At 41.9% G+C, this 25,317-nt stretch overlaps 1 protein-coding gene across 3 annotated transcripts in view; it reads right to left on the bottom strand.

Moving 5' to 3' along the window:
* LOC141110711 (carnitine O-palmitoyltransferase 1, liver isoform-like) overlaps positions 1–25,317 on the bottom strand; it is a 196,610-nt gene that overhangs the window by 63,050 nt on the left and 108,243 nt on the right. For 2 of the 3 annotated variants that reach the window (XM_073602241.1, XM_073602239.1), the window contains exons 9-13: positions 24,055–24,142; positions 11,023–11,218; positions 9,751–9,939; positions 7,430–7,535; positions 7,225–7,341 (exon numbers count right to left, since the gene is read on the bottom strand). In XM_073602241.1, the coding sequence (XP_073458342.1) occupies positions 7,225–7,341; positions 7,430–7,535; positions 9,751–9,939; positions 11,023–11,218; positions 24,055–24,142 (696 nt within the window). Of the gene's footprint in view, positions 1–7,224; positions 7,342–7,429; positions 7,536–9,750; positions 9,940–11,022; positions 11,219–23,013; positions 23,099–24,054; positions 24,143–25,317 lie in introns of all 3 variants that reach the window. The other variant, XM_073602242.1, reaches the window with a different exon arrangement.

Raw genomic sequence — 25,317 nt, 5'->3', positions numbered from 1 at the left:
AATAAGATAGAAGCAAGGCAATCACTTTTATGCACACTCAGGAGAGACTGAATGGTGGTGCTACACTCTGAGGAGGTGAAAAGGGTTCTTGGGCAGGTTTGAAGGACTCGAGAGGGCTTGAGATGAAGTGTTAAACCTTGATTTTGAGGTTGACACCTGGGGAGAGCGAACATATCCCCCTCTCTGAAGAGAGGTAGTAGCTTGAAGAGTAGGAGACTTGGTTTCTTCTTGTGGGGTAGGAGTGAGTATCTTTCCTCCAGTGACCCCTCTTATAAATGTATTAAGGAATTCCTCAAACAGGTGTTCACCATCAAAAGACATGCATAGAAGATGCTTCTTACAAGTACAGTGCATCTGAAAAGTATTCACAGTATTCAGCGCTTCACTTTTTCAAAAATGAATTATTTTCCTCATAAAATTCTACAAATACCCTAAATTTGATAACGTGAAAGTTTGGTTGAAATCTTTGCAAATTTATTAAAAATGAAAAAAAAAAAAAAAAAAAAATCACATGTACTTAAGTATTTACAGCCTTTGATCAAGCACCATTTGGCACCAATTACAGCCTTAAGTCTTTTTGAGTATGACGCTACAAGCTTGGCGTGCCTATTTTTGGTCAGTTTCTCCTATTCTTCTTTGCAGGACCTCTCATGCTCTATCAGTTTGGATGGGGAGCATCGGTGCCCAGCCATTTTCAGATCTCTCCAGAGATGTTCAATCGAGATTACATCTGGGCTCTTGTTCACCTCCCTAAGGCACTTCTCCCCCGATCGCTCAGTCTGGTGGGGCGGCCCACACTAGGAAGAGTCCTGGTGGATCCAAACTTTTTCCATTTACGGATGATCGAGGTCACTGTGCTCACTGGGATCTTCAATGCTGCAGACATTTTTCTGTACCCTTCCATAGATCTGTTCCTCGATACAATCCTGTCTTGGAGGTCTACAGACAATTCCTTGTACTCCATGGCTTGGTTTGTGCTCTGACATGCACTGTTAACTGTGGGACCATATCTAGACAGGTGTGTGCTTTTCCAATCATGTCCAATCAACTGAATTTACCACAGGTGGACTCCAATCAAGTTGTAGAAACATCTACAACTGATCAGTGGAAACAGGATGCACCTGAGCTCCACTTTGAGTGTCAAGGCTGTGAATACTTAAGTACATGCGATTTTTTCATTTTTAATAAATTTAAAAAGATGTCAAACAAGCTTCTTTCACGTTGTCATTACGGGGTCTTGTTTGTAGAATTTTGATTAAAATTTAATCCATTTTGCAATAAGGCTGTAACATAACAAAATGTGGAAAAAGTGAAGCGCTGTAGATTCAGCAGTCCAAGCTTTTAACCACAAGATCTTTTGCATATGCACAGAGAAAAGGGACATTCTAGAGATTTAGTGATTAACATTCTCTAGTGAATAACATTCTCTAGCATTCTCCAAGTGTACAATCAATCTAGAAAATGGTCTGTGGTCTCCACTACAAAATCAGGGTCCTGAATAATCTCCTCCATTACATTCTCAAGCAAAGAAGGTTCCACCTCTGATTCCTGCACAGTACAGGGAAATAGAGTATATATTTATACAGCATTTTTGGCTTTCTTAAAGCGCTGAAAGTTTTCCAATAAATACAGACATAGTCACAGAGAAATCTTTCTTATTTTTTTTTCAGACAGGTCGTATGGTGCGTGCCAGAGAGGAAGCCAGAGCAATAGGAGGGAACAGCTATCACCCTGAGCAGTGTTTGGAGCTTCTTGCAGGCCATCTATAGAACGCACACTATTTGGCTCTTTTATCCCAGCTCCCTTAGACCTGTGATCTGCTACTGCTAGGCAAGGGGAACCACAGCGAAGTACTTATAGAATGGCGTGTGGAAAGGATGTGGTTTTGCATGGCTAGCAGCTGACCGTGTTCCTGCATCTCAATAGCAGGTAGCAGCATGTGTGCAGCAACATGCTGGGTGCATTTTCAGCAGAAAAGTGGGAATTTGTCAGCCAGAAAGCGGGATGCAGTTACATCATTCTCCTGAGACCAAGTCTAGATAGGAGGAGAAAAAAAATGCCAAATTTTAAATTGCTTGCAATGAGAAATATTATAGAAGGCACTACAATAAAGTGACACTGAGGAGTACTGATCTAGAAACTGCTAAATAGATCATGGCAATATCATCAGATAGAAGTGCTAGAAGAAAGAAAAAAATGGTTGAAAAAGATAAATATTTCTCCATAGGAGAGCAGGTTGATCACCTAAAGGCACAAGCAAAAAACTGAAGTCTCAAGGAGAGGGAAGAGTTTTACAAGTGCGTACTAGGGGAGGCCCTAGCAAGTATTTTGCCAGTGTCCTTCACCTGAAGGTAGCCTGCATGTAACTCATGGTCTATGAATATAAGTCATGTATCCTTGTACTGTACCATTAACACATTTTGGATTTCCCCTCACTTTTCTATTTCAGTCACAATAGTCACGGAGTACAAATTTGACAAAAGGTCTAACTCAGGCTACACCATTCAAAACAGCAAAAAATAGGTTTTGCTAGAGATGCACGTAAAAGGTGAGGGGGGGTGGGAGGCAGAAGCAGATACCTGTCAAAACCAGGCACCCACTCCCACTTCCGTGTAAGATCGCCACATTTTTGTGAGGTGATCTACGAATCTCCCGGCCCCTCCTCATCCCCCAGCTGTCTTCTGGTGGGTGACACAAAGGCCCCAGAAGACAGCGGAACCATTCAGAAAGCGCAGCGCGACTCGTGCATGCGCAGTAGGAAATACAGGCGCCTGCACCCGGAGCTGATGAATGGATCGGCTTGGGATGCCGGCATCATGGGCTCCCTGAACAGGTAAGTGTCCTTATATTAAAAGTCAGCAGCTACAGTATTTGTACTTGCTGATTTTTTTTCCCAGGCTGGAACACCTCTTTAAGTCTCAGACAGAAAAGGAGTTATTTTTTAGATAATTTATATAGGGCATTCCACACACTAGGCTGACCACACTTTGATAGCCTGCAAAATTTCAGATAAAACATGCTGGTGAGAAGCACGTCCAACCATCCAACATACTGGCTAGATCTGGCAGCTTGAGGACAGATGACAGCATGCTGAAGGATATCCAAACTGCACCACTATAGGCATAAAATATGCCCATCTAGTCAATGATCTAATGCAAGACATTATAGTACCGTTCTGGTATGATCCTGCTACAAATGTACCAGGAGTATAGAGGATTCAGACATTAGCCAAAACAGTATGTTTCATCAATCCAGGCACTTTCTAGAGAAGCAATGTGATATAACATAAACCCATTTATACAGCACTTATATGTATGCACTGGACAATGTGTTTTCTGTTGTAATGGCCGTTAAATGTGATGCAGTCTGGATTTTTAGATCAGTTGTAAATTTAACTAGCAACTTAATAAAGGAAAGCAACTGAGCCTCAGTCAGTCAGATGGAAATGGGGATGTTGTGAGGGCTGGTACCCATTGTAGACAATAAACAGTTTAAGAATACAGGTACTCCTCATTTAACGACCAGGCTCCGTTGCAATGACCAGGTCGCTAAACAAATTGTTTGTTAAACAAGGAGCCACAAGTAATCAATATTTGAAGCATTCTTAACTACTGTACTCTGAAAAAAAGGTCTAAAAACACAAAACTAATGCAATAACATTGTTTTAATTAGCATAAGTAACAAAAATACTGTACTGTACAGTATCCTGATGTACAGTGCCCAAAAAGTAAAAGTATACAGTAGACATTTAGAGTAACATTTTAGTCATCAAAACCTTCAAAGGGTGATAGTGCTTCAGGGTCATCGGTGTCATCATTGGAGTTACCAGCAGGGTCAACACATCATTGGAGTTACCAGCAGGGTCATCAGGAGTTGTAGACGAGGGAGAAGACAAAGAGGTTATAGAACTAGTAGGGTTAGCTTGCAAGAAGAATTCTGTTAAGGTGCTCTGCTTTGTCATTTTCTTTTTTCGTCATAAATTTCACTATAACATTGCATAAGTTCCTTCATCTGCCGTTCCACTTTAGAGAACCTTTTAAAATTTGGGTCCATACTCTGTAATTGTAATAAAGCTGCATTTACTTTTGAGAACACGCCAGCTAACCCCCTGACTGTGAACTTTTGTACTTCTTCCATTGTTTCCTCCTATTTTCCTCTTCCTGCTCTAAGTGCTGCTGTGCTTCCAACTCTATACAATCTTCATTACTTAGCTCTCCCTCAACACATTCCACTAATTCTTTAATATCTGTCACCTCAACATTTAAGTCAAGCATGTTAGCAAGTTACACACTTTTTTGATTTATAACTTAAACATCTGTCTCATCAAACTCATCACTGTTGTTCAGAAAAGGCTTTAAGCATTTTTTCCATATACCCTGCATACACTTTTCTGTTACTCCCTCCCAAGCTGATGCAATGTTTTTTATGCAGTGTAAAATGTTGTAAGCTTTCCAAAAATCATGAAGGGTAACTTCATCATTTTCAGTTGCTGCTACAGCTTTGGAAAAGGTGGTGTGCAAATAGTAGGCCTTTAATGTTGCTATTGCACCCTGATCCACTGGTTGTAGGATAGCAGTTGTGTTCTTAGGCAGATACACTACCTTTACGTCAAGATGTAGGTCATCAAGATGCTGGGGGTGGCCTAGGACATTATCAAGGAGGATAACTTTAAAGGGAACACCCTTTTGCTGACAATAATGCTTGACCGAGGGTATGAAACAGTTGATTAACCAGTCATCAAATAAAGCCTGTGTCATCCATGCGTTGTTATTTGCACGATAATAAACAGGCAGTGTGTGCTTACTAACCTGCTTCAATGCACGTGGCTTCTGTGAATGATTTGTTGGTTTATCTTCTATGTGTATGCAGGACTTTTCGGGCAGTAGCCACCTTTTTCGATGATTTTAACAAATTCAACCACAAATTTTTTAGCTGCTTTCACATCTGCACTTGCAGCCTCCCCACTGATACTCCAATTATGGAGGTTGAATCTCCCACTAAACCTTTGAAACCATCCATGGTTTGCTCTGAATGTTTCAGTTGATTCTTCTCCTTTGTGCACTTTCAAATTCAATTCAAGTTCTCAAAAATACTGCGTGCTTTGGTTTCAATCATTAAAAGACTCATTGGCATTCTTTTTTCTATTTGGTCATCAATCCATACTGCCAGCAATTTCTCCATTTCTTGAATGAGGCCTTTTCACTGCCTAGTTATTATGGCTTGATATCCTGTCGATGCTTTTACTGCCTCTTTCACTCTATCCTTAAGGATTGTTGAAATGGTAAAATGCGCAAGTTCCAATTCACTTGCTATTTCTTTAACTTTCTTGCCAGCCTCACAGTCCTTAATGATATTAATTTTCATATCAAGATCAATAGTTTTTTTTCTGAGCACTTTCTGCAGGTGCAAGCATGCTTTTTCTTTTTGCTGACATGGTATGTATGGGCAATTCCTGTACAGTACAAGCACACATTACATTACAGTACTGTGCATAAAGACACAAAACAGTACAGTGTACAGTAAAGACATAAAACAGTACATTATACAGTAAAGACATACAGCAGTACAGTATAAAGAGCATTTAGGAGAACCGAGTACAGTACAGTACAGTACATACCTGTAAAACAGCAGGCTGGGAGAACGAGGCTGATGCAGAGTGATGACATGACATCCTGTGCTTGGGTCAGGAGGACTGGTCTTAAGTCCGAGCGGGCACGGGTTGGGGGAGCTGGTCATAAGTCCGAGCAGTCATCCTGCACGGGTTGGGGGAGCTGGTCATAAGTCCGAGCAGTCATCCTGCGCGGGTCAGGAGAGCTGGTCGTAAGTTCGAGCAGTCTTTAAACAGGTAAGTTGTTAAACGAGGAGTATCTATGCCCATTAAAGACCTTCTCATATAAAGAAACACACATGAGGGCACCTAACGGGCACAAAAAGATAACAGCACTGCAGACACAGTGTACTGCCACATCAATGACCAACTGAAAAAGAGATACACTCTTATCCTTTGTATGTGTGTAGGTTAAACTTGCAAGAGGCTTGTATCAAACAACAATGGAAATAGGCATAATAGAAAAGAACCTAGCAGCTAAATATGCAAACAATTTCAAGACAAACGACTGGAACTGGGAAATTGTGTGTAGTCATAAAAAAAATTAAATAGCAGTATTTAAAGGTATTAAACCCATAAGTAACTTTTTTTTATATTGCAGCATACTACATTCTTAGATGTGATGGCTGCATTCATTTTTTTTAGGCCCTTTCCTTTAATTTTCACCCGATGATCTGTCCAGTAAGTCTATTTTTAAACAGAACATGCTGTCCTGCTGATGTAGCAGTTAGACGATTGAGACAAACCATATAACACTGACAGCAGTGCCAACAATGATCAGCTTTTTTTTTTTTTTTTTTTTTTTTTTAGTTATTTAAAACCTTCATCTCAAAAAGGAAAAAAAACCTGTTGCTGTAACTGCTTACAAAGTGTTAGCTGGAATTTGACTTCAATTTGTCAGTATATTCAACTAGTTGTGGCCCGCCCACCATCAAATGATGGCGGGGCGTTGTGGCTCTCATTCTGGGATGCTGTCATATTACGGCGTCCCAGAATGGACGCTCTTGCACACCCACGGGGGCACGCAGCGTGGTGTTTGCAGCCGCGCCATGTTGCTAGGACACGGCGCATCCGCGGCTCTTTAACCATGTGATCGGCTGTGTCCAATCACAGCCGGTCACATGTAAACAAGGAGATGACAGTAATCGTTGCTCCTTGGCTCACACTGACAGAGTGTTTGGCGAGGAGAGCCGATCAGCAGCATCTCCACACTGGGGGACATCTACACATGTAATCAGGGCACTGATCATCAGTGCCCTGATTACAATATAGCGCCAACAGTGTCACCAATCAGTGCCCACCATTGCCAGCAATCAGTGTCCACCAGTGGTGCTGCTCATCAATGCTGTCGATCAATGCCCAGTGTTGCCCATCAGTACCGCCTATCCGTGCCCACCAGTGCCGCCTATCAGTGCCCATCAGTGCCACCTATCATTGCCTATAAGAGCGGCATATTAGTGCTTCATCAGTGCCACCTAATCAGTGCCCATAAGTGCCTCCTCATGAGTGCCCATAAGTGACACCTCATCAATGCCCACCAGTTCAGCCTATCAGTGCTATTAATACCTCTTTACGAATTTACCCAGTTAAAGATTGACCAGTATTTAGGATGTTACCTCATTGGAGATTTCCCACTGCATTCTCTGTGGTAAAAGCAGTGTTGGGTCAGCCTGGCCCTTGCAGTGTCCCTCTTCATTGTATCCAAGCTGGAAGCAGTCAGTATACAGTGTAGACTGAAAAGTATTAAAAGGTGTTAGATGCATAAGTATTTTTAAATAAACAGGATTATATGATAACAGACCTAAAGACATTTGCCTGTACCTCCCACAGATGTCCAACAATGGGTGCATCTGCCCATGAATGTTCAGCATTCAGTCCAATTTTCCCATTTTTAAAGATGACGACAGAAATCGATTTATCAAACCACCTGAGGAAGACATGAAGGAAATTAACATGTTACATAATTAAAAAGAAATGTAAAACTCAGAATATTTATATATTAAAACAACTCTGGGCAAAAAGCTAAATAAACTTTGGGTTTAAGCACTTCGGTGCTAGCGCAACCTTTTTTCTTTTTTAATAATTAGCATTTTTGTCCATAAAATTACTTAAAGCTCTCAAAACATTATACATTTTCGGAAAGCAGAGTCCCAGTAGAATTAAGAGATAGTAGTTGCAATTTTTTAATGTTGCATATTTGTGCAGCTGCTTATCAAAGGAATATTTTCTAGAGAGAATATAATAAAAATTAATTTTAATATAAAAACACACAATAAATATCCAAGTATTTTGGTAAAATATAAAATATGGGGTTGAATCAAGTACATAGATGCCAAACAAGTCAAGTCTCCACAGGCAACACTTTAAAAGATTTTATTACTTACCAGTTTAGAGTTAAACCAGGGGCTATGGTGCTAGAATTATTGCGCTCACTTTGACGTTCATGGTGATACCTCTTATGAGTGGTGCAATTATGGTTTACATACACGTGTGCCAGGGAATGATGGCCCTGAAACCAGAAGTAATGAAATAATCATCGTTTCTGGCTTCCTTCACTGCAGGGCAGGTTGAAGAACGGATGTATCTTGGTCTTCTCCAGCTCACCATCCTAAAGCCATTTAATGGTGTCTCAGGCTCCAGGGAAGAGTGGAAGAACTCAGGAACCATGGGGGGGGGAGGGAGGGGTTTGAACACACACCGCCCGCACATAAAAGTGCTGTACAGTCGCATGGATAGACTTTACTTTACAGTCAGGAGTTGGCTGAACAAAACAAGAACAAGCTTATAGCTGCTACTGCACTTCCCTTAACCTCCCCACTCCCGCGCTATAGCCGAAAGAGGGCTACAGCGCAGGCCTAAATTGAGCTGCCTGCATGCCCCCTGCGGGGCATGGGTGGCGCACTCTCTGATCAGAGAGTCTATGAGATTGGTGAGTAGTGATTAAATACCACCAGAAAAAAGTTCTATTTGTGTGAAAAAAAGAGTCATATGGGTACAGTGTAGCATGACCACGCATATGACATTCAAAGAGTGACAGCGCTGAAAGCTGAAAATTGGCCTGGGCAGGAAGGGGGTTTAAGTGCCCAGTAAGCAAGTGGTTAAAATTTGGTGCGGCGCTTTTCCTCCCCTTCCAGTTCCCTCTCCTACTTTCGGAGGGTTTTTTCCCTTAGAGCAGGTACCCACTCCACTTCTGCTCAGATTTCCTAGACGATCCGAGCAGAAGCTCAGCCCACGCCCCCAAAACCTCCTAGGACACGTTACAGGTCCCAGGAGGCTGTGGGTCTATTGAGAGAGCACAGCACTACCCACACATATGCAGTTGGAGTAAGCTGTGAAGCGCCAGGAAGACACAGCTGGCTGCCCACATCCAAGATGGCGGCTCCAGGGACCCAAAGACTGGCAAAGAACTGGCCTGGGTGAGGACAGAGCTTGATCCTCGGACTGGTAAATGCATGTTTATTAAATGTCAGCAGCTACAATATTTGTAGCTGCTGACTTTACATTGTTCCTCTTTAAGCCTAGGTTCACACTAATGCAGTGCAAGCTGAATCTGTTTTGCAGTGCAATTTGAAGGAGCAGCTCCAGTGCGAGTTGATGTGTTCAGAAGCAATTATAAAGCCAGTCTCATTCTCTCTTGCTCTCTCCATGGGCCAGGGATGGGAGATGAGGAACAAAACAAAGACGTACAGAAAATGAACAGTGTTATCTTAGGACAGATAAGCAATCTGCATGCAATTTCCATTCAAGTCTTTGTAGCTACAAATTGCACCACACTGCACTAAACTCACACACGCCCATTTTTAAAATCGCTTTGGAATTGCACTGCATATATGTAAACAGCCTTCATAGAAACTTATGTTATTTCACTTGTGATGCGATTCCATGAGCTCTGGAACACATCAGAAATCACATCAGTGTGAACCAGGGCTTAGCCTTCACTTTCTAGATATGCTACGTACACCCAGAGAGCTGAAGTGGTTAAAAAGACAACAGAGAACATCATTTTTGTAGGTCTTACAAATGATTTCTGCCAAGCTATTTAAGTTACTGTTACTGAATGTTTGGAAGGAGGTCAGTAACTGCAGCCCTAATATGTCTCCCTGTACATGTTGCCCCCACATATACACACACCCTGTATGTACCTGTCATAGCATTGTCCGTGTAATAGAGATTTAGCATAGGCATCCAATGAATCCACTGGATCTTCACTACGAAATCCTTGTTCGCTTTCATCTAAGGTGACAAAGAAAGCTGCTTTCTCCATTAGATCCAACGACTGCAGGTTTTTCCCGCTGCGGAAGTATGCTTTACGAGCTCTGGCCCATGTCGCCCTACAAACAAGATCAAGAAAATACCTAACATGCATATTCTATTGTGGGCAGTTATGCAATACAGACAACACACAGTACACTCAGGTACAAAATGGAGATACTGAAACAGTTACCTGGATGTGCAATCTGAATGTCCAGACCATAAACAGTAATATTGTGCTTAAGCCGGCCATAGACCAGTTTGAATCTCCTGCTGGACCGGCCGAGATTCGAACCATGCATGGGCAGGCTGAACGTACCCAAGTTGATCGATCAACTTGATTACAACCAGCCTGACGGATTTTAAAGGCTTCCAACTCCGGAAGAACACAATGGCAGAGCGGGAGATATTTCCCACATCAACACTGACAATTGTAGTTGCAGGAAAGAAAAAAAAAAATTGCTCTGTCTACTGGCTTTAGAAGAATGTTCCTGAAGATGCAGACAGACAGGGAGGAGGGGGAAAGCGGGCAGCACTGGCAAACCCTTATGGCGACACTTACAATAGTGAAAAGGGCAGGGTTTTTTACTTGCCTGGTTAAAGTTGGTGGATGGGGGCCACCACAATGACATGACATTATCACCTGATCCATCACCTCATGTCTGGGAGTGCCTTTAGACCTTATGTGTGTGCCAATACTCTGACACCACTAACCCTAAACACTACAGTAAGTCCCCTTTTTACGAACGAGTTCCATTCTGGGAGCTTGTTCATAAGTTCAACTTGTTCATAAGTCCAGCAAAGATCAGTGTTTGCAGACAAAGGCTGCGAGCGCTGATCAGTGTGTTCTGGCGGGGGGGAGCCCCCCTGTCAGAACACAAATACACAGAATTGGAGGTCGCTGCACCAACATTACACGTGTTGGTATGGAGATCTGTCAGTTTTTTTTCATTCAGCCCACTGGGTTGAATAAAAAAATAAACTGTGTGTACCCAGATTTACAGTATTAGACATGTTCGTAAGTAGAATGTTTTGTATGTAGGAGACTTACTGTATTTGTTTGACAAGGTTTGCCATTTTAATTTCACTATATACCTCTTATACTGCACAACTCATATGCTTCTTTTTTTTTTAAAAAAAAGCAAAATAAATAGGCACCTCACCTCTCTCCAGCAGTTAAAGCAGCTAGTTTCTCCTCCCCAGGCTGAGGGGGGCTAGTATCCTCCAGGATGTGCTGGAACTGCAGCTCAAGTTCCTTAGGGTTCAGCATACGACCGCTATTGTAGACCCAGACTCTGAAGAAACGCCCCTTGTGATACACCACTATGTGCTTACTATCAGAGTAGTGTTGGATGCTGTCTACACAGAGATTAGCATGAAAGAAGGTAAACATCTATTAAGGCATACTTTATCAAAAGGTTTTGATTGTGCCTATTCTAAATACACAAGCAACATATCAAATACGGGCACATCTTTTATAAAATATAAAAGCAAGCTTACCTCATTCTACTACTAGTCTTCAAAGAGTACAAAAATGCAATACTCTATGCAAGTGGCAATTTTTTCTTTAAAGAACAAGCGGATTTTGGGTGCCAAGAAATTGCTAGGATACTCCTATTGCATGGCTGCTCCAGGTTTTCCCTGCCATCAACCTTCAAATCATGATTTTTATACAGCTTATGCCTTATTAAATTTAAGAAAACACATATTCCCTTCCACATACCAGCTTGCCAATAAGGTGGGTGTCCACCTAATTGCACATCAAATGAAATGCAGAAGGTATAAACCTTGCAACTTTTAAGATCAAATAAATCTGAGAAGTTTGAAGTTTAGGTGATACCCATTAATGTTGCCAGCTTCAGAAACATGTTAGGTTAAGAATTTAGGCTTTATATAATGTTGGTTCTGCATTGTATACTGCCTGTATGGGTGAGAAAACCAACATGTTCAAAATTCTGCATCTTTATTAAACTAAGATAGCCAATAAATGTTATCACATAGTCCCCTTTCACACGAGGCAGGCTCCGTTTCCACGGAGCCCGCCTCGGTCTGCTGGCTCAGCGGGAGATCAGTCCGTTGATCTCTGCTGAGCCGGCGGATGACAGGTCCCTCTCTGCTCAATGAGCGAGGAGGGGCTTGTCAGGTGCCGCTGCCGCCTATGGAGGGATTGGATGAAAACGGACAGCACGTCTGTTTTCATCAGATCTCACCCGATCTGATAGCGACGGACCTGGACGTAGGGCCATCCGTCTGCTTTTTGCGGCTTGGACCGGGTCGGATGTCAGCGGACATGTCTCCACTGACATCCGTCGCTCCATAGGCTAACATGGAGCTCCCGTTCAGGTCCGCCGTTAAAACTGACAGGTGGGCCTGAATGGTCCGATCGTGTGAAGGGGTCTTAGGCCCCTTTCACACAGGTGTTCTGTCTGTCCGTTGACGAATGAAAAATAGACAGCAACTGAATTGTATTGGATGCTAGGAGCCAGCACCTAGTGTCCCAAAAACCAATCACTCAACCCTGCTGTCAGTGGGGAATGTAAACAAAAGTGCCAACAATAAAAAGCGTGCCCCATACCAGACCACATGGGTATTTTGCACCCCTAGTTTATTTCAGTGACGGGGGTGGTGGGGTCTTGTGTCAGTCGGTGGGAGCCAAGCGATGGAGCAGTCGGGTGGGCCTTTTTTTTTTTTTCTGTGTGGGTCAGTGGCGGCGTCCATCGTAATAGACGATGGATATACATCGAGGAACGTTTGATTTTTTAATTAGGACTTGTTAAAACTGACTGTTTTTTTGGTAAATGAACAGGGCTATGTACCCCATACTCACTCACATGGGGAGGGCAGTATCTGGGGAATCCTTGTTAAAGGGGCTTCCAAAGGATAAGTCACCCCCTCCGCACACCACAACCATCAGGCCAGGGTTGTGCAGAAGAAGGAACATGGGGACAAGGTTGAAGGCATGTGGCTCTGTATGCTTAAGGGGGGGCGACGACACTACCCCCCTTTCTTTTTACATTCAGCTTACAGCAGGGATGAGTCAGGGTTGTTAAGGAAGCAGGCAGGTGTAAAAGCGGATGTAAACTAAACTGAACTGAAAACTGATGCAGACGGAATCAGTTTTTTCTTACCAAAAACATGACTAAACTAGTGATGACTGTGTGAAAGGACCCTTATGCCGCAAACACATGATCGGAAGAACCCTCAAACCCTCAAAAGGTTTTTCCGACGGAATTCCGTATTGCCTTGCATACACACAGTCACACAAAAGTTCTCTGAACTTTCGACCGTCAAGAACGCAGCGACGTACAACACTACAACAAGCCGAGAAAATGAAGTTCAATACTTCCGAGCATGCGTCAAATTGTTTCCGAGTATGCGTAGGAATTTTGCGCATCGGAATTGCTACAGACGATCGGAATTTTCAGATAGGAACGTTTTCCGTTGGAAAAATAGAGAACCTGCTCTCAATCTTTTGCTGGCGGAAGTTCCGCCAGCAAAAGTCAGATGGAGCATACACACGGTCGAAATTTCTGACCAAAAGCTCACATCGGACTTGCTGGCGGAATTTCCGATCGTGTGTACGCGGCATTAGACTTTCAACTAGAGGTCGACCTATATGGGTTTTTCTCTGGCCGATGCCGATATTTAGAAATCGGGCCGGCCGATATATGATGACGATTTTTGAGGCCGATGTTTTAAACCGATTTTTCTTTTTTTGGCAGGTGGCACTGGTTGCCACTGGCAGGTGGCACTGACTGGCATGTGGCACTGGCAGGTGGCATTGGTTGGCACTGGCAGGTGGCATTGGTTGGCACTGGCAGGTTTCACACTAAGCCGATTTGTCAGTTTCGGTTACACTATATGTAACTGAATGCAGAGACCAGCTGTCAGAATTCAGCGTGATGTCGGGGGTGGGCGGGACCTGGGGTGGGCGGGACCCTGCAGCTATTAAACACCAGCCAATGATTGGGCTGCTTAAGAAAGTGGGTGGGGCCACATACACGTAGCGGCACGCCCAGATCCCATCCCATTGGCTGGTGTTTGATATCTGGGTCACGCCCACCCCGCCCACCCCTGACATCACGCTGAATTCTGACAGCTCCTCTCTCTGCATTCAGTTGCAAACCAGTTTCACACACTGAGCACAGAGCCGCTCAGTGTGTGAAACTGTCAGTGGAGTGTGGGGAAGGGAGGTAATCGGCCAATTTTTGCACAAAAATCGGCCAATGCCGATTTCTTAAAAAAGGCCAAATATCGGCTGATATATCGGTCGACCTCTACTTTCAACTTTCCACACTGATCAATGGCCAGCATGGCAAGTACCATACCCCACTACTGCAACAGAAATAGAAAAGGTGAAAGATAATTTTTGCAACTGCTTGATTTTCCTGGATGCAGTACAGGAGCCTTAAACTTATAATTACTCTTAGTAATACACAAAAAGACCTATCCCAGAAGTAAAGAACCTTAAATGTTCTCAGATTTAGCAAGCCTTAGCACTTTAAAAAACAGTCTGTTGGAGATATAATGTAAGTCTTTTGTAGGGTTTAGTTACATTAACTGCACATAACATTTAATGCCGGTTCACACAGGGGCAGCATGACTTGCAGCGCGACTGCCCTAGACTTCAGCGGCGGCTTGCAAAATGACTTCTGCATAGAAGTCAATGCAAGTCGCCCTGAAGTCGTACAGGAACCTTTTTTCTAAGTCGGAGCAACTTGAGTCGTTCCTATTAGAACGGTTCCATAGTACAGAACAGAACGTGACTTGTCAGGCGGCTAAGTCGCCTGACAAGTTGCCTCTGTGTGAACCGAGTCTTAGGGGTTGATTTACTAAAGGCAATTGGAGCGTGCACTTTGCATTATGCAGTTGCACTCTGCAAGTGCAGTTGCTCCAAAGCTTAGTAAATGAGGTAAAGCTTAATTTTGCAACAAATACCCAATCACGTGCAAGTAAAATAATAGAAAAAAAAAAATTTTACTTGCACGTGATTGGAAGATGAAAGTCAGCAGAGCTTCTGCTCATTTACTAAGCTCTGGAGAAACTGCACATGCAGAGTGCAACAGCACTTTGGAAAGTGCAAAGTCTATTTGTCTTTAGTATATCAACCACTTAGTCTTTTGATCCAGCGGTTCCCACTTCATATACTTATTTTGGATATTTTAAATTTAAAAGTGATGGTGTCACTTATGAGGCAGTCAAGGAAACAATTGCACTGGAATTTTTTCGTGGACAAATGTATTTTACAATACACACTGCAAGCAGCATCAGATGCATAGGGAACATTTAAAGGCACACTAACCCTATGTTTTAATTTGAATCTAAATGTCTGTAAGGCAAAACATTGACAATGCGCTACAGACCCATTGTGTTTGCAGCCTATATTTCTTTTTGTCAGATACTGGCTTATAACTTATCACCATAGAAGTAAAAGCAGAATCACTGCCTACACCAATCAATGAGGTTGCAAATTTCATCCTCAAACTTGTATTGTTCTTGGCTCCCCCTCTTCTCACTGTGTTCCCATATCAAGCTGCATGCTCTGGGGGTACATATGCATGCTCGCTTCATTGAAACACAGCGGTGCTTGGCCCCACCCCCCCACTTCTATCTCACAGCATTTGATTGACAGCAGCAGGAGCCAATGCCTCTTTCTGCTGCCCGAGTCCCTGTGTGAAAAGGAAAAGAAGAGAGAAAAGATCCAGCCGCGCACAGTGCATTGAGGACTCGACTGAGGACTCCGGTAAGTATTTAGGGAGGTGGGGGAGGACAGCAAGCTCTAAAACTTTTTTTACCTTAATGCAGGAAATGCATTAAGGTATATAAAAAAAAAATAATAATTTTGCCTTTAGAACCACTTTCTTTAAATCAGCCAGCTGCCAGGGCTGATGGCAGTCTCAGCCTCTCAGCGAGCTGCTGAGACGGCCGCCCCCCGCCCCTCCACAGCTCAGCGCTCCAGTGAGTGTGGAGGAGCAGAGCAGGAGAGCTGCTGATTGACAGACAGCAGCTCTCTGCTCGGGAAGGTGCAGAACCGAGTCATCAGCGATGTTCGGTGGCTTAGTTCTCAGTGAAGAGGCTGTGGGGGACAAATGCAGCATCGCTCTGATGCTGTATCCACCTAGGTAAGTATGAATAGGCAAAAAAAAAAACCATGTCTCTTAATCTTGTCACGTGTCTCACATTAGCACTCCCACATTTGTGATGGTAAGGCAAATATTGTGACCTGGAACAAGTTTTAGGCTGTCCTTATAACGACTAGGGACAAACTAGGTGCATAATGAAGGGACAGGGAGGTTGATTTACTAAAAGCAAATATCCTGTGAAGTGCACTTGCTCCATATCTGAAATGAGGTGAAACTCTGCTGGTTTCTATCATCCACAAACAAAAATGCTGTTTTTTTTATTTTCCTTGCATGTGATTGAGTATTCTTTGCAAAGTTTTATGTCATTTACCAAGGCTCTGGAGCAAGTGCACAGTATATTTGCCTTTACTAAATCAACCCCATAGGCCACTAGATCAGCCATGACACTACACTACAAACTACAGCCACAAAATGTGAGCCCATTAATACAAGATAAGGCAAAGGGCACAAGAAACATAACTACACTAATACTTAACCTCAATACTGGGCACTTTCGCCCCCTTCCTTCCCAGACCAATTTTTAGCTTTTGGCGCTCTCGCACTTTCAATGACAATTGCGCTGTCATGCTACGCTGTACCCAAATGAAATTTTTATCATTTTGTTCGCACAAATAGAGCTTTCTTTTGGTGGTATTTATTCACGTCTTTGTTTTTAATTTTTGCGATATAAGCGCAAAAAGAGCGGAAATTTGGAAAAAAACCAATATTTTCTTTTTTCTGTTTTAAAAGAAATCCAATAAAATCGAATTTTGTCATAAATTTAAGCCAAAATGTATTCTGCTACATGTTTTTGGTAAAAAAATTTCTGCTAAGTGTATAATAATTGGTTCGTGTGATCACGGACAGATTTACGCCAATGATCACGTACAGATGTGCGCAGGTGATCACGGACATATGTGTGCAGATAATCTCGCTCCTTCTGAGGAACGTTCCTGAATATCCATTCAGGAGAGAGCGCCCCCCAGGCCATTTATGTACATTGGCAGGGTGGGAAGTAGTTAAAACAAGATTTGAAAGTACAATGCTTTTAAGTGAAGTAAACCAAAGAAACCAATCAAAATCCACCTTGTACAGAGGAGTCTTCAGCAGAGTGGTTGCAATGGGTTACTGTTCAAGGTAAACAATAATGGCTTTTGGACAATTTTATTTACATAGTTCGGCCTCATGCACACTGGATGTTTTTACAGCTGCTGGTTTTGGCTTCAGGCATTTTTTTCTGCATCCAGTAAACTCCCCAGCATGTTATCCTATGTGTCCATTCACACATAGGATGTTATCCTTTTTTTGCAGGGGCGGGAAATTTTGGCATCTGGCTGGGATTAAAAAACATGCTGGGGAGTTTACTGGTTGCAGAAAAAACACCCGAAGGCAAAAACAGCAGCTGTAAAAAACGACCAGTGTGCATGAGGCCGAACCAGTGGGTTTTAAAGTGGTTGTAAACCCTTTACAACCACTTTTTGCTACAGGTAAGCCTATAATAAGGCTTACCTGTAGCTACCCTGGATATCTCCTAAACCTGTACGGTTTAGGAGACATCCCCTGTATCTGCATGTGCCGACGTCATGGGCATATGCGCACTGAAGCAAAGCACGTACGTACCATTGCTTCAGTTAGACTGTGCTGTTACCGGCTGCTCCCGCGCGCATGCGAGTGAGGTCTTTGCGGCTCTAGCCAATCACAGCGCCGAAGCCCGCGATACCTGGAAGTAACTCCGAGAGAGATGTCGCCGGCCGGAGCGATGTACGAGGACCGCTGCTGGGGCTTCAATCTAAGCTAAGTAATACATAAATGAGCTAGTATGCTATGCATACTTGCTCATTATACCATTGCCTTGCTGTTTTTTTTTTGTTTGTTTTGTTCCACTGTAAAAACTCTGATAAAAGCCTAAAAATGCTACTATTCTGCGTTTATTAGCGTTTTTGAGCTATAAGCTTTTGTAGGAGTATAGTTTTGCTATAAAAAAAAAAAAAAAAAAAAACGCTACTGCAAAACTCATTCTACAGCTAAAGTTACTGGCATTCTTATAATGTCCACTATGCATGAGGCCTTAAGACAGGTGTCTCAAACTGGCGGCCTTCCAGCTGTTGCAAAACTACAAGTACAATCATGCCTCTGCCTGTGGGAGTCATGCTTGTAACGAACAGCCTTGCACTGCTTCATGGGACTTGTAGTTTCGCAATAGCTGGAGGGACACCAGTTTGAGACCCCTGCCTTAACCGCTTCCTGACCAGCTGCTGTCATTATACTACGATCCCGTGAGCCATTGGCTCCTTTAAGCGGGATAGCAGGCGCCCGTGCGCCCGCTGCACTGCAGGGGTGCCGATGCTCATGGCCGACTGTCACATTGACCGCCAGCCATGAGAGGTCGCAGGCACGAGAGACAGAACAGGGACGTGTGTGTGTGTGTAAACACTCAAATCCCTGTTCTGTTCGGAGTGACAGATCGTGAGTTCCTAATAGCTAGGAACCATGATCTGTTATCCCCTCTAGTCAGTTCCCTCCCCCTAACGGTTAGAACACACACACCTAGGGAACACATTTAACCCCTTGATCGCCCCCTAGTGTTAACCCCTTCCCTGCCAGTGACACTTATACAGTAATCAGTGCATTTTTATAGCATCGATCGCTGTATAATTGTCAATCGACCAAAAAGGTGTCAATAGCGTCCGATGTGTCTACCGCAATATCGCAGTCTTGATAAAAATCGCAAATCGCCGCCATTACTAGTAAAAAAAAATAAATAAATAAATAAAAATGCCATAAATCTATCCCCTATTTTGTAGACGCTTTTGCGCAAACCAATCAATATACGCTTTTTGCGATTTTTACCTAGGAGTAGTGTGGGTAAATATTGTTACCATCAGGTCTCTCTTTATTCATTTATACATTTTTTATATTTTTTTTTAGTTTTTTAAATTTATACTGTATATTTGTGAGTGTAATTTTTGTTTTAATGGCGTATATAGGCGCTATATGAACTTCTGTACTTGGGAGTGCCTTTTCATCCCAGGGAAACGGTACATTAATTTTTAAATTTTTTATTTTATATTAACCTTTACTAATTTTCTATTTAATTTTTTATTTGTTTTTGGGGTATTAATAGGGGTTCGCCAAATTTGGTTTGGTGACCCCTGGCATTCCGGTTATTTTTTCATTTATATTTATATATTTTTTCATTCATTTATTTAATTTAATACATTTCATAATTAAATTTTTTTGATCTCTATCCCCATATGGCGTTAAAATCATCCTTGGGTTAGATTATCTAGTCCTTTGAATTAAGCCCTATATAGATCAGCCATGGTATGCACGCATGACGCAGTTGCAGCATTATGTGTGTAATATATATTAATTTTTTTAGTCACAATTAATTTCTCATTGGACTGCATGGAGTTTGCCTTTTTTTATAGTGAACCCTTTACATTAGCAGCCTTGAGACTTTAAGTATTTGTTGTTGGTATGACAGATTTGATAGTGACTATCCATACACTATCATCATGCCTTGAACGTCTATCTTGGAGGTAATGTTATGTATTTGCCCACACTGTTTCCCTGAGACAAGATGGCGCTTCAATTCCTTCTATAGCAATGAGATGTTATTACTGTGTCTATTTAAGCGGTGTGGGTCGGGACGTTGCTCGTATCCCGTGACCACGTCCTGTTGTGACGAAACGACGTAGGGAGGAGGAGCTACGTCCCGACGACACCGCGATTCGAGTACCCGGAAGTTACGGGTCGTTCTGGAGCCGGCCGGCTTACTTTACATGCTTTTACACAACCGATGTCTGTAAGTGCAATTTCTGGCTTTTTACTCAATAAACATTAGATTTTATGCTATGTGGAGCTGTTTATCTCTTTTATGGTGACACATCTATCCATCGTGGTATGACTGGCGGAGAGGGTTCCTGGAAACCGGATGACATCTAGTGCCTGTTTTACAGATCCCTGGCTGGGGTTGCAGCCATCCGCCCATTAAGGTCTCCTATAACTAAGAGACCAACGTTTTTTGGTAAGAGGCAGCAGTTTTGGAAGGTGGAGGTCTATCTACGCACCCTATTCACTGCAGCAAGTTTTTTCAATATTCACTCAGCACTTGGGGATATTCATCACTTAATTTTTATTTGTGCTATACAGAATGTATGGACTATAATCACTATTGTTTTTGTACGTATAGCCAAGAGTCTCATAAGATCTGTTCATAATACATATTGAATATCATTTTACTAATTTTCCCTGTGTTCTGTTATGGCTTTCTGAGGCACCTACTTGTCACATTGATATATTTTGTCCTGGCGTTTTGAGGCATTCACTTGTTGCCTGTACTATGTCACATTCTTGTTTTTTTCTTTTCTCACGGACATAGAAATCAATTATCTGTGTTTCATAAATTTATTGTGGTACATTGATACACTGATTATTATTGAAGTATTTTCACATTCCTCTATGAGGCTTTTAAGGCACTTGTTTGTTGCCACTCACAATTTTTCCAGTGCGACTTTCTGAATTTTTATTAGATTGTATGGTTTACTATTTTTTAGTCGCAGCTTACGTAGGTTTTAATTTTTGTTAGCGCAGTATTTATTTTATATTTTAACAGCATGTGGTGAAAAGTGTGTTTTTTTTCAACATTTTTATATGTTCAAAAATTATCAGAAACATTTTCCCCTTTAACCACTTTAAGGAGCAGGCCTATTTTTCAAACTTGTTGTTTACAAGTTAAAATATTTTTTTTTTACTAGAAAATGACTTAGAACTCCCAAACATGATATTTTTTTTTTCAGACACCCTAGAGAATAAAATGTCACACCGGTCTTACAAACGCTAGTTTTTGGAAAAAAAATACACTTTGATTTAAAAAATAAGAAAACAGCAAAGTAAGCCCAATTTCTCTTTATATTATGAAAGATAATGTTGCGCCGAGTAAATTGATACCCAACATGTCATGCTTCAAAATTGCGCCCGCTCGTAGAATGGCTACAAACTTTGACCCCTAAAAATCTCCATAGGCGACGTTTAAAAATTTCTACAGGTTAACTGTTCTGAGTTACAGAGGAGGCCTTTTGCTAGAATTATTGCTCTTGCTCTAACGATCGCGGCAATAGCTCACATGTGTGGTTTGAGTACTGTTTACATATGTTGGTGCGACTTACGTATGCGTTCGCTTCTGTGCGCGAGCATGGCGGGATGGGGCGCTTTCAATTTATTCATATTACATTTTATTTCTAAAAAGTCTCTTTAAAAAAACATTTTTGGGATCACTGTTATTCCTATTACACAGAATGTAAACATTCCGTGTAATAGAAAAAAAAGCATGAAAGGACCTCTTTAATGTGAGATCTGGGGTCAAAAAGACCTCAGATCTCACATTTACACTTGAATGCAAAAAAAAAAAAAAAAAAGCGGCCATTGGGCAGAAGTGACGTTGACGTCATCCAATGTCATCAAGTCGAGTGGGGGCCATCATTCCCTCACTCGATACAGAGGCCTCCTTTGCCTCAGAGGGGAAAGGATCGGATTGTCTTGGGAGGGACGACCAGAACGTGGCGGGAGGGGGTGGGTACCACGGAGACCACTTTTACCTTAAAGAGGACCGCCCGCCGTTGCAGAAAATACCCTGGTATTCTACGTCAAAGTACCGACGTACAATGACGGCGGTTTGCGGTAAGTGGTTAAAAATGCTTACAAGTACTCAAATGCAGTTTATCGCAGTTACACGCGGTTACAAGCATTTGGCGCTGAAAATGCCAGTAAACTACAGTCGTGAACACAATTTTTGTGCTTTAAAAATAAAAAAAAAATGCCTGTAACCAAAACTGCCTCTAAACTACAAAGTCCAGTCCAGGAGGTCAGCTGTCATCTGTATTAAAGCAATGGCCAAAAAGACATCCTGAATCCATGGCAGGAAGTGTAAGCTTTGCTGATTGCCTATCTCAAACTTTGACTTAACATGTCAGCACACAGATAGCAGTAGAACTTTTTGCAGCCGTTTGTCCAGCCTCAGACTTTGCAAACAAGTGCTTGTGATTATTTACCAAGCATAAAAAAAAAGTAACAGTATTTTTAAGGACCCTGCGTTTAAAGGAGAAGTACAGCCAAAGCTTATTTGGCTGTATTTCTCCTATGGATCACAGGAGTGCAGCTCGTCACAGAGCCAGTCCAGGCTTGGTGTCATCACAACCATGGATTTGGGATCCGCCTAGATCCCTGGACTGGCACCCGGCTCAGCCTCTCAGCAAAAGACTGACAGTCACCAGCTCTCTGCTCAGGGAGCTGTGGGAACCGAGCAATCGGCGATGTTCTATCACTCGGCTCTCAGTTTAGACGTGACGGGGGACCCATGCTGCATCCACCTAGGTAAGTATGAATAAAAAAAAATTAAAAAAGAACCCGATACTTCTCTTTTAACTTTCTAAGTGTAGGAGAAGGAACAGTTCAGATTTAAAGTTAAACTGAAGACTCATTTAGAACAGACCTCAAGCAGGCAGGGTATTATCAAAGAAGAGACACGCAATGTCTTTGCCAGCGCTGGCAAGGGACCTGGACCTTTAGATAGGAGGCAAATTTAGGTAGGTTTAGGTTTATACGTTTTATATATCTATTCTATAAAATAAACCTATAATACAGGGTGCACCCATGACACTTTTTTTTTAGAGAAATCTTGGTTTTATTATCATTTTGTATTAAGCATTTTATCTTTAGCGGCGTGTGCCTTTAAACATTCCCTGAATAGTGTTATTTTGTTTAAGGCAAAGTTAAGTTGCTTATTCTTTAAACCAATACAGTATGGCAGTAATGATCTAGACAGATGGAAGAAGACAAAGCACAAAGAGAAAAGACTAAAATGCCACTTCAAACTCCAGAACTTGGTCAAATTACCTGACACCGACTTGCACTACTGACAGTAAATGAGATTCAGCACCATGCTCAAAAGCGGTAAGCACATTTTTTGAAGGTTCTAGTTTTTATATGCTGTAAGTCAGTGATCCTTCGGATACACAAGATTGTTCCTACCTGTATCAATTCCTGGAATACGAGCCGTGTTAAACATGCGCTCATACTGAGCAGAGCACATAGGCAAACAATCTTGGATCAACAGCTGTATAAAGGGCAAAACGGAACCAACACCAAAGAACACGAGACAAAAAAAACGCAAGGAAAACAGAAAATGATGGCAGATTTAAGACCAAGGGTGTGTAAATTACAAAGATAAAAAGGTGAAAATAGACAATACATGGGGAGACAACGATTTTAATAGACAAACAGTTTTGGATTGTGTGCATTATGGGTAAATGATCAATGAATATAGCAGGATGCCAAAACAAAAAAAAACAAAAAAAAAAAGGAAAGAAAGAAAACACAGAAAGGAGAAGAGAAGGAAGCAAAGAAAAGACACTAATCAATAAAGACATTCCACCATTATAGAAAGATTCATCAATATAATACACTTTATATGTTAATCCCAGCATCTGCTGACACAACCGATGCTGCAGGCACACCTTTACCCTTATAGAGTTCAGGTTACCAGTTTAAAGCTCATTAGGTTTTAAAGAATAATATGTTTGGAGCTTTGGAATTGGACTCTATTGCTGTTATTGGAAAACACTAATAGATACACTGGCCAAGCCAGGGTATTTTATGCAGGTCTCGGATGCGTCTGAAAACTAAAAAAAAAAAAATTTTTTGGTTTTAGCTCACTGTCCCCTACCCATAATTAAAATACCAGTTTTCAATGTACTGAAACTTAAATAAATGGATCATGTGGTAGTGAGAGTACAACATCACAGTGAGGCGGTCAAGAAATGTGCAACACATAAATCACTGACAGATGTAAGTTGTACTGTTTTGGGTAACCTGCCAGTGTCCAATACAGATGAGCATGCCTCTTAGCAACTGTGTTTTAACACAAAGCTCCAAACACAGAACCCAAAACCTAAAACAGATTTCACACAGATAAAATATTTGAAAAGAGAAGAGGAAAAAAATATGGCCTTTGTTAGGACCTATTCACCATAAAGGATAAGGGTTCTGAATAGGGTTCAGCTGCACACTTACCAGTCTCCTCTCCAGGTATGCGGGTGGTATTAAAGGTGCGTTCCCACTGGGACGAGCACAGCGGGATAATAGATCCTGGAACCCTGCTCTGTACCCAGTTATCACACAAAAGGGAGAGACGCCATGGGTACAGAAGCATCGCAGACACACCATGGGGGAAGATAACACAATGCAAGAGAGTTGACATCACTGTCTAACTTACATTCCCATTATGAAAGCATATTCAAAAATGAGAAACATATTTGCTCAGCTGTTTAGATATGAGAAGGCTGGATTTGTTATGAAGGTTCACAATTGAATGAACTGAGGAGGCTGGATTTTTTTTTTTTTTTTTGTTAATTTCCTGAACTTGTCTTTTAGTGGATACATGGAGGCTGCCATTGCTGACCAGATGCTGGTTACCTTATTCTCATATCAAGCTTCTGGTTTCAATACTAACTCAAGATCAGTATGTGCGAGGAGGTATATCCGCTGGAAATATTAACGCCCATTAACAGGCTATTGTTTATAGCGCGTAAACGTATCGATATGAAATGACTGTCGCTGAGCCCTCCATCATTTGAGGAATGGCCCCCTCCAGGTAAGTGACCCCTCCTGAAAGAACAAGTTTACCGAAATAGGGGCACACTACAATAAATTTTACTAACAATGGGAGCCAAGATCAGTATGTGGATCAGGACTGCGGACTTATAGTGTTCGTAAACCTAAAAAAAAACTACGGTCCTGTATCTTTAACCACTTAAGGACCGGGCCTATTTTGCAGACATATATTTTATTTTTCCAAGAACTCTAGAGAATAAAATGGCGGTCGTTGCAATACTTTCTGTCACACCGTATTTGCGCAGCAGTCTTACAAGCGCACTTTTTTTTAATAGAAAAAATACACTTTTTTGAATAAAAAAAATAAGACAAACAGTAAAGTTAGTCCAGTTAGTAAAGTTGTTTTTTATATTGTGAAAGATAATTTTACGCTTTTCCCCAATCTCCTCAGACTGATAAACCAGACACCGAGAGGAGAGACACGGGACCCCGACAAACAAGTCCATGATATCGGATGTCACTTCTGGATATCGTTGGATGTTTAACCCTTTAATTGTTGATGCCATTTTGCTGAGCATGAGAGCGCAAGGCAACATTTTTTGGGGAGTGCATAACCAACGGGGAGTGGAAACACTGATAGCACGTGGTTTGGTGAAAGCTTTGAAGATCTCACATCAGGACATTTTCATCTTTTGTTTGAGACCTATGGTCTCATGTATGGAC

This window comes from Aquarana catesbeiana, linkage group LG10, assembly GCF_042186555.1.
Source record: "Aquarana catesbeiana isolate 2022-GZ linkage group LG10, ASM4218655v1, whole genome shotgun sequence".
Classification (NCBI taxonomy): Eukaryota; Metazoa; Chordata; class Amphibia; order Anura; family Ranidae; genus Aquarana; species Aquarana catesbeiana.
This window is presented reverse-complemented; position numbering and strand designations above follow the sequence as displayed.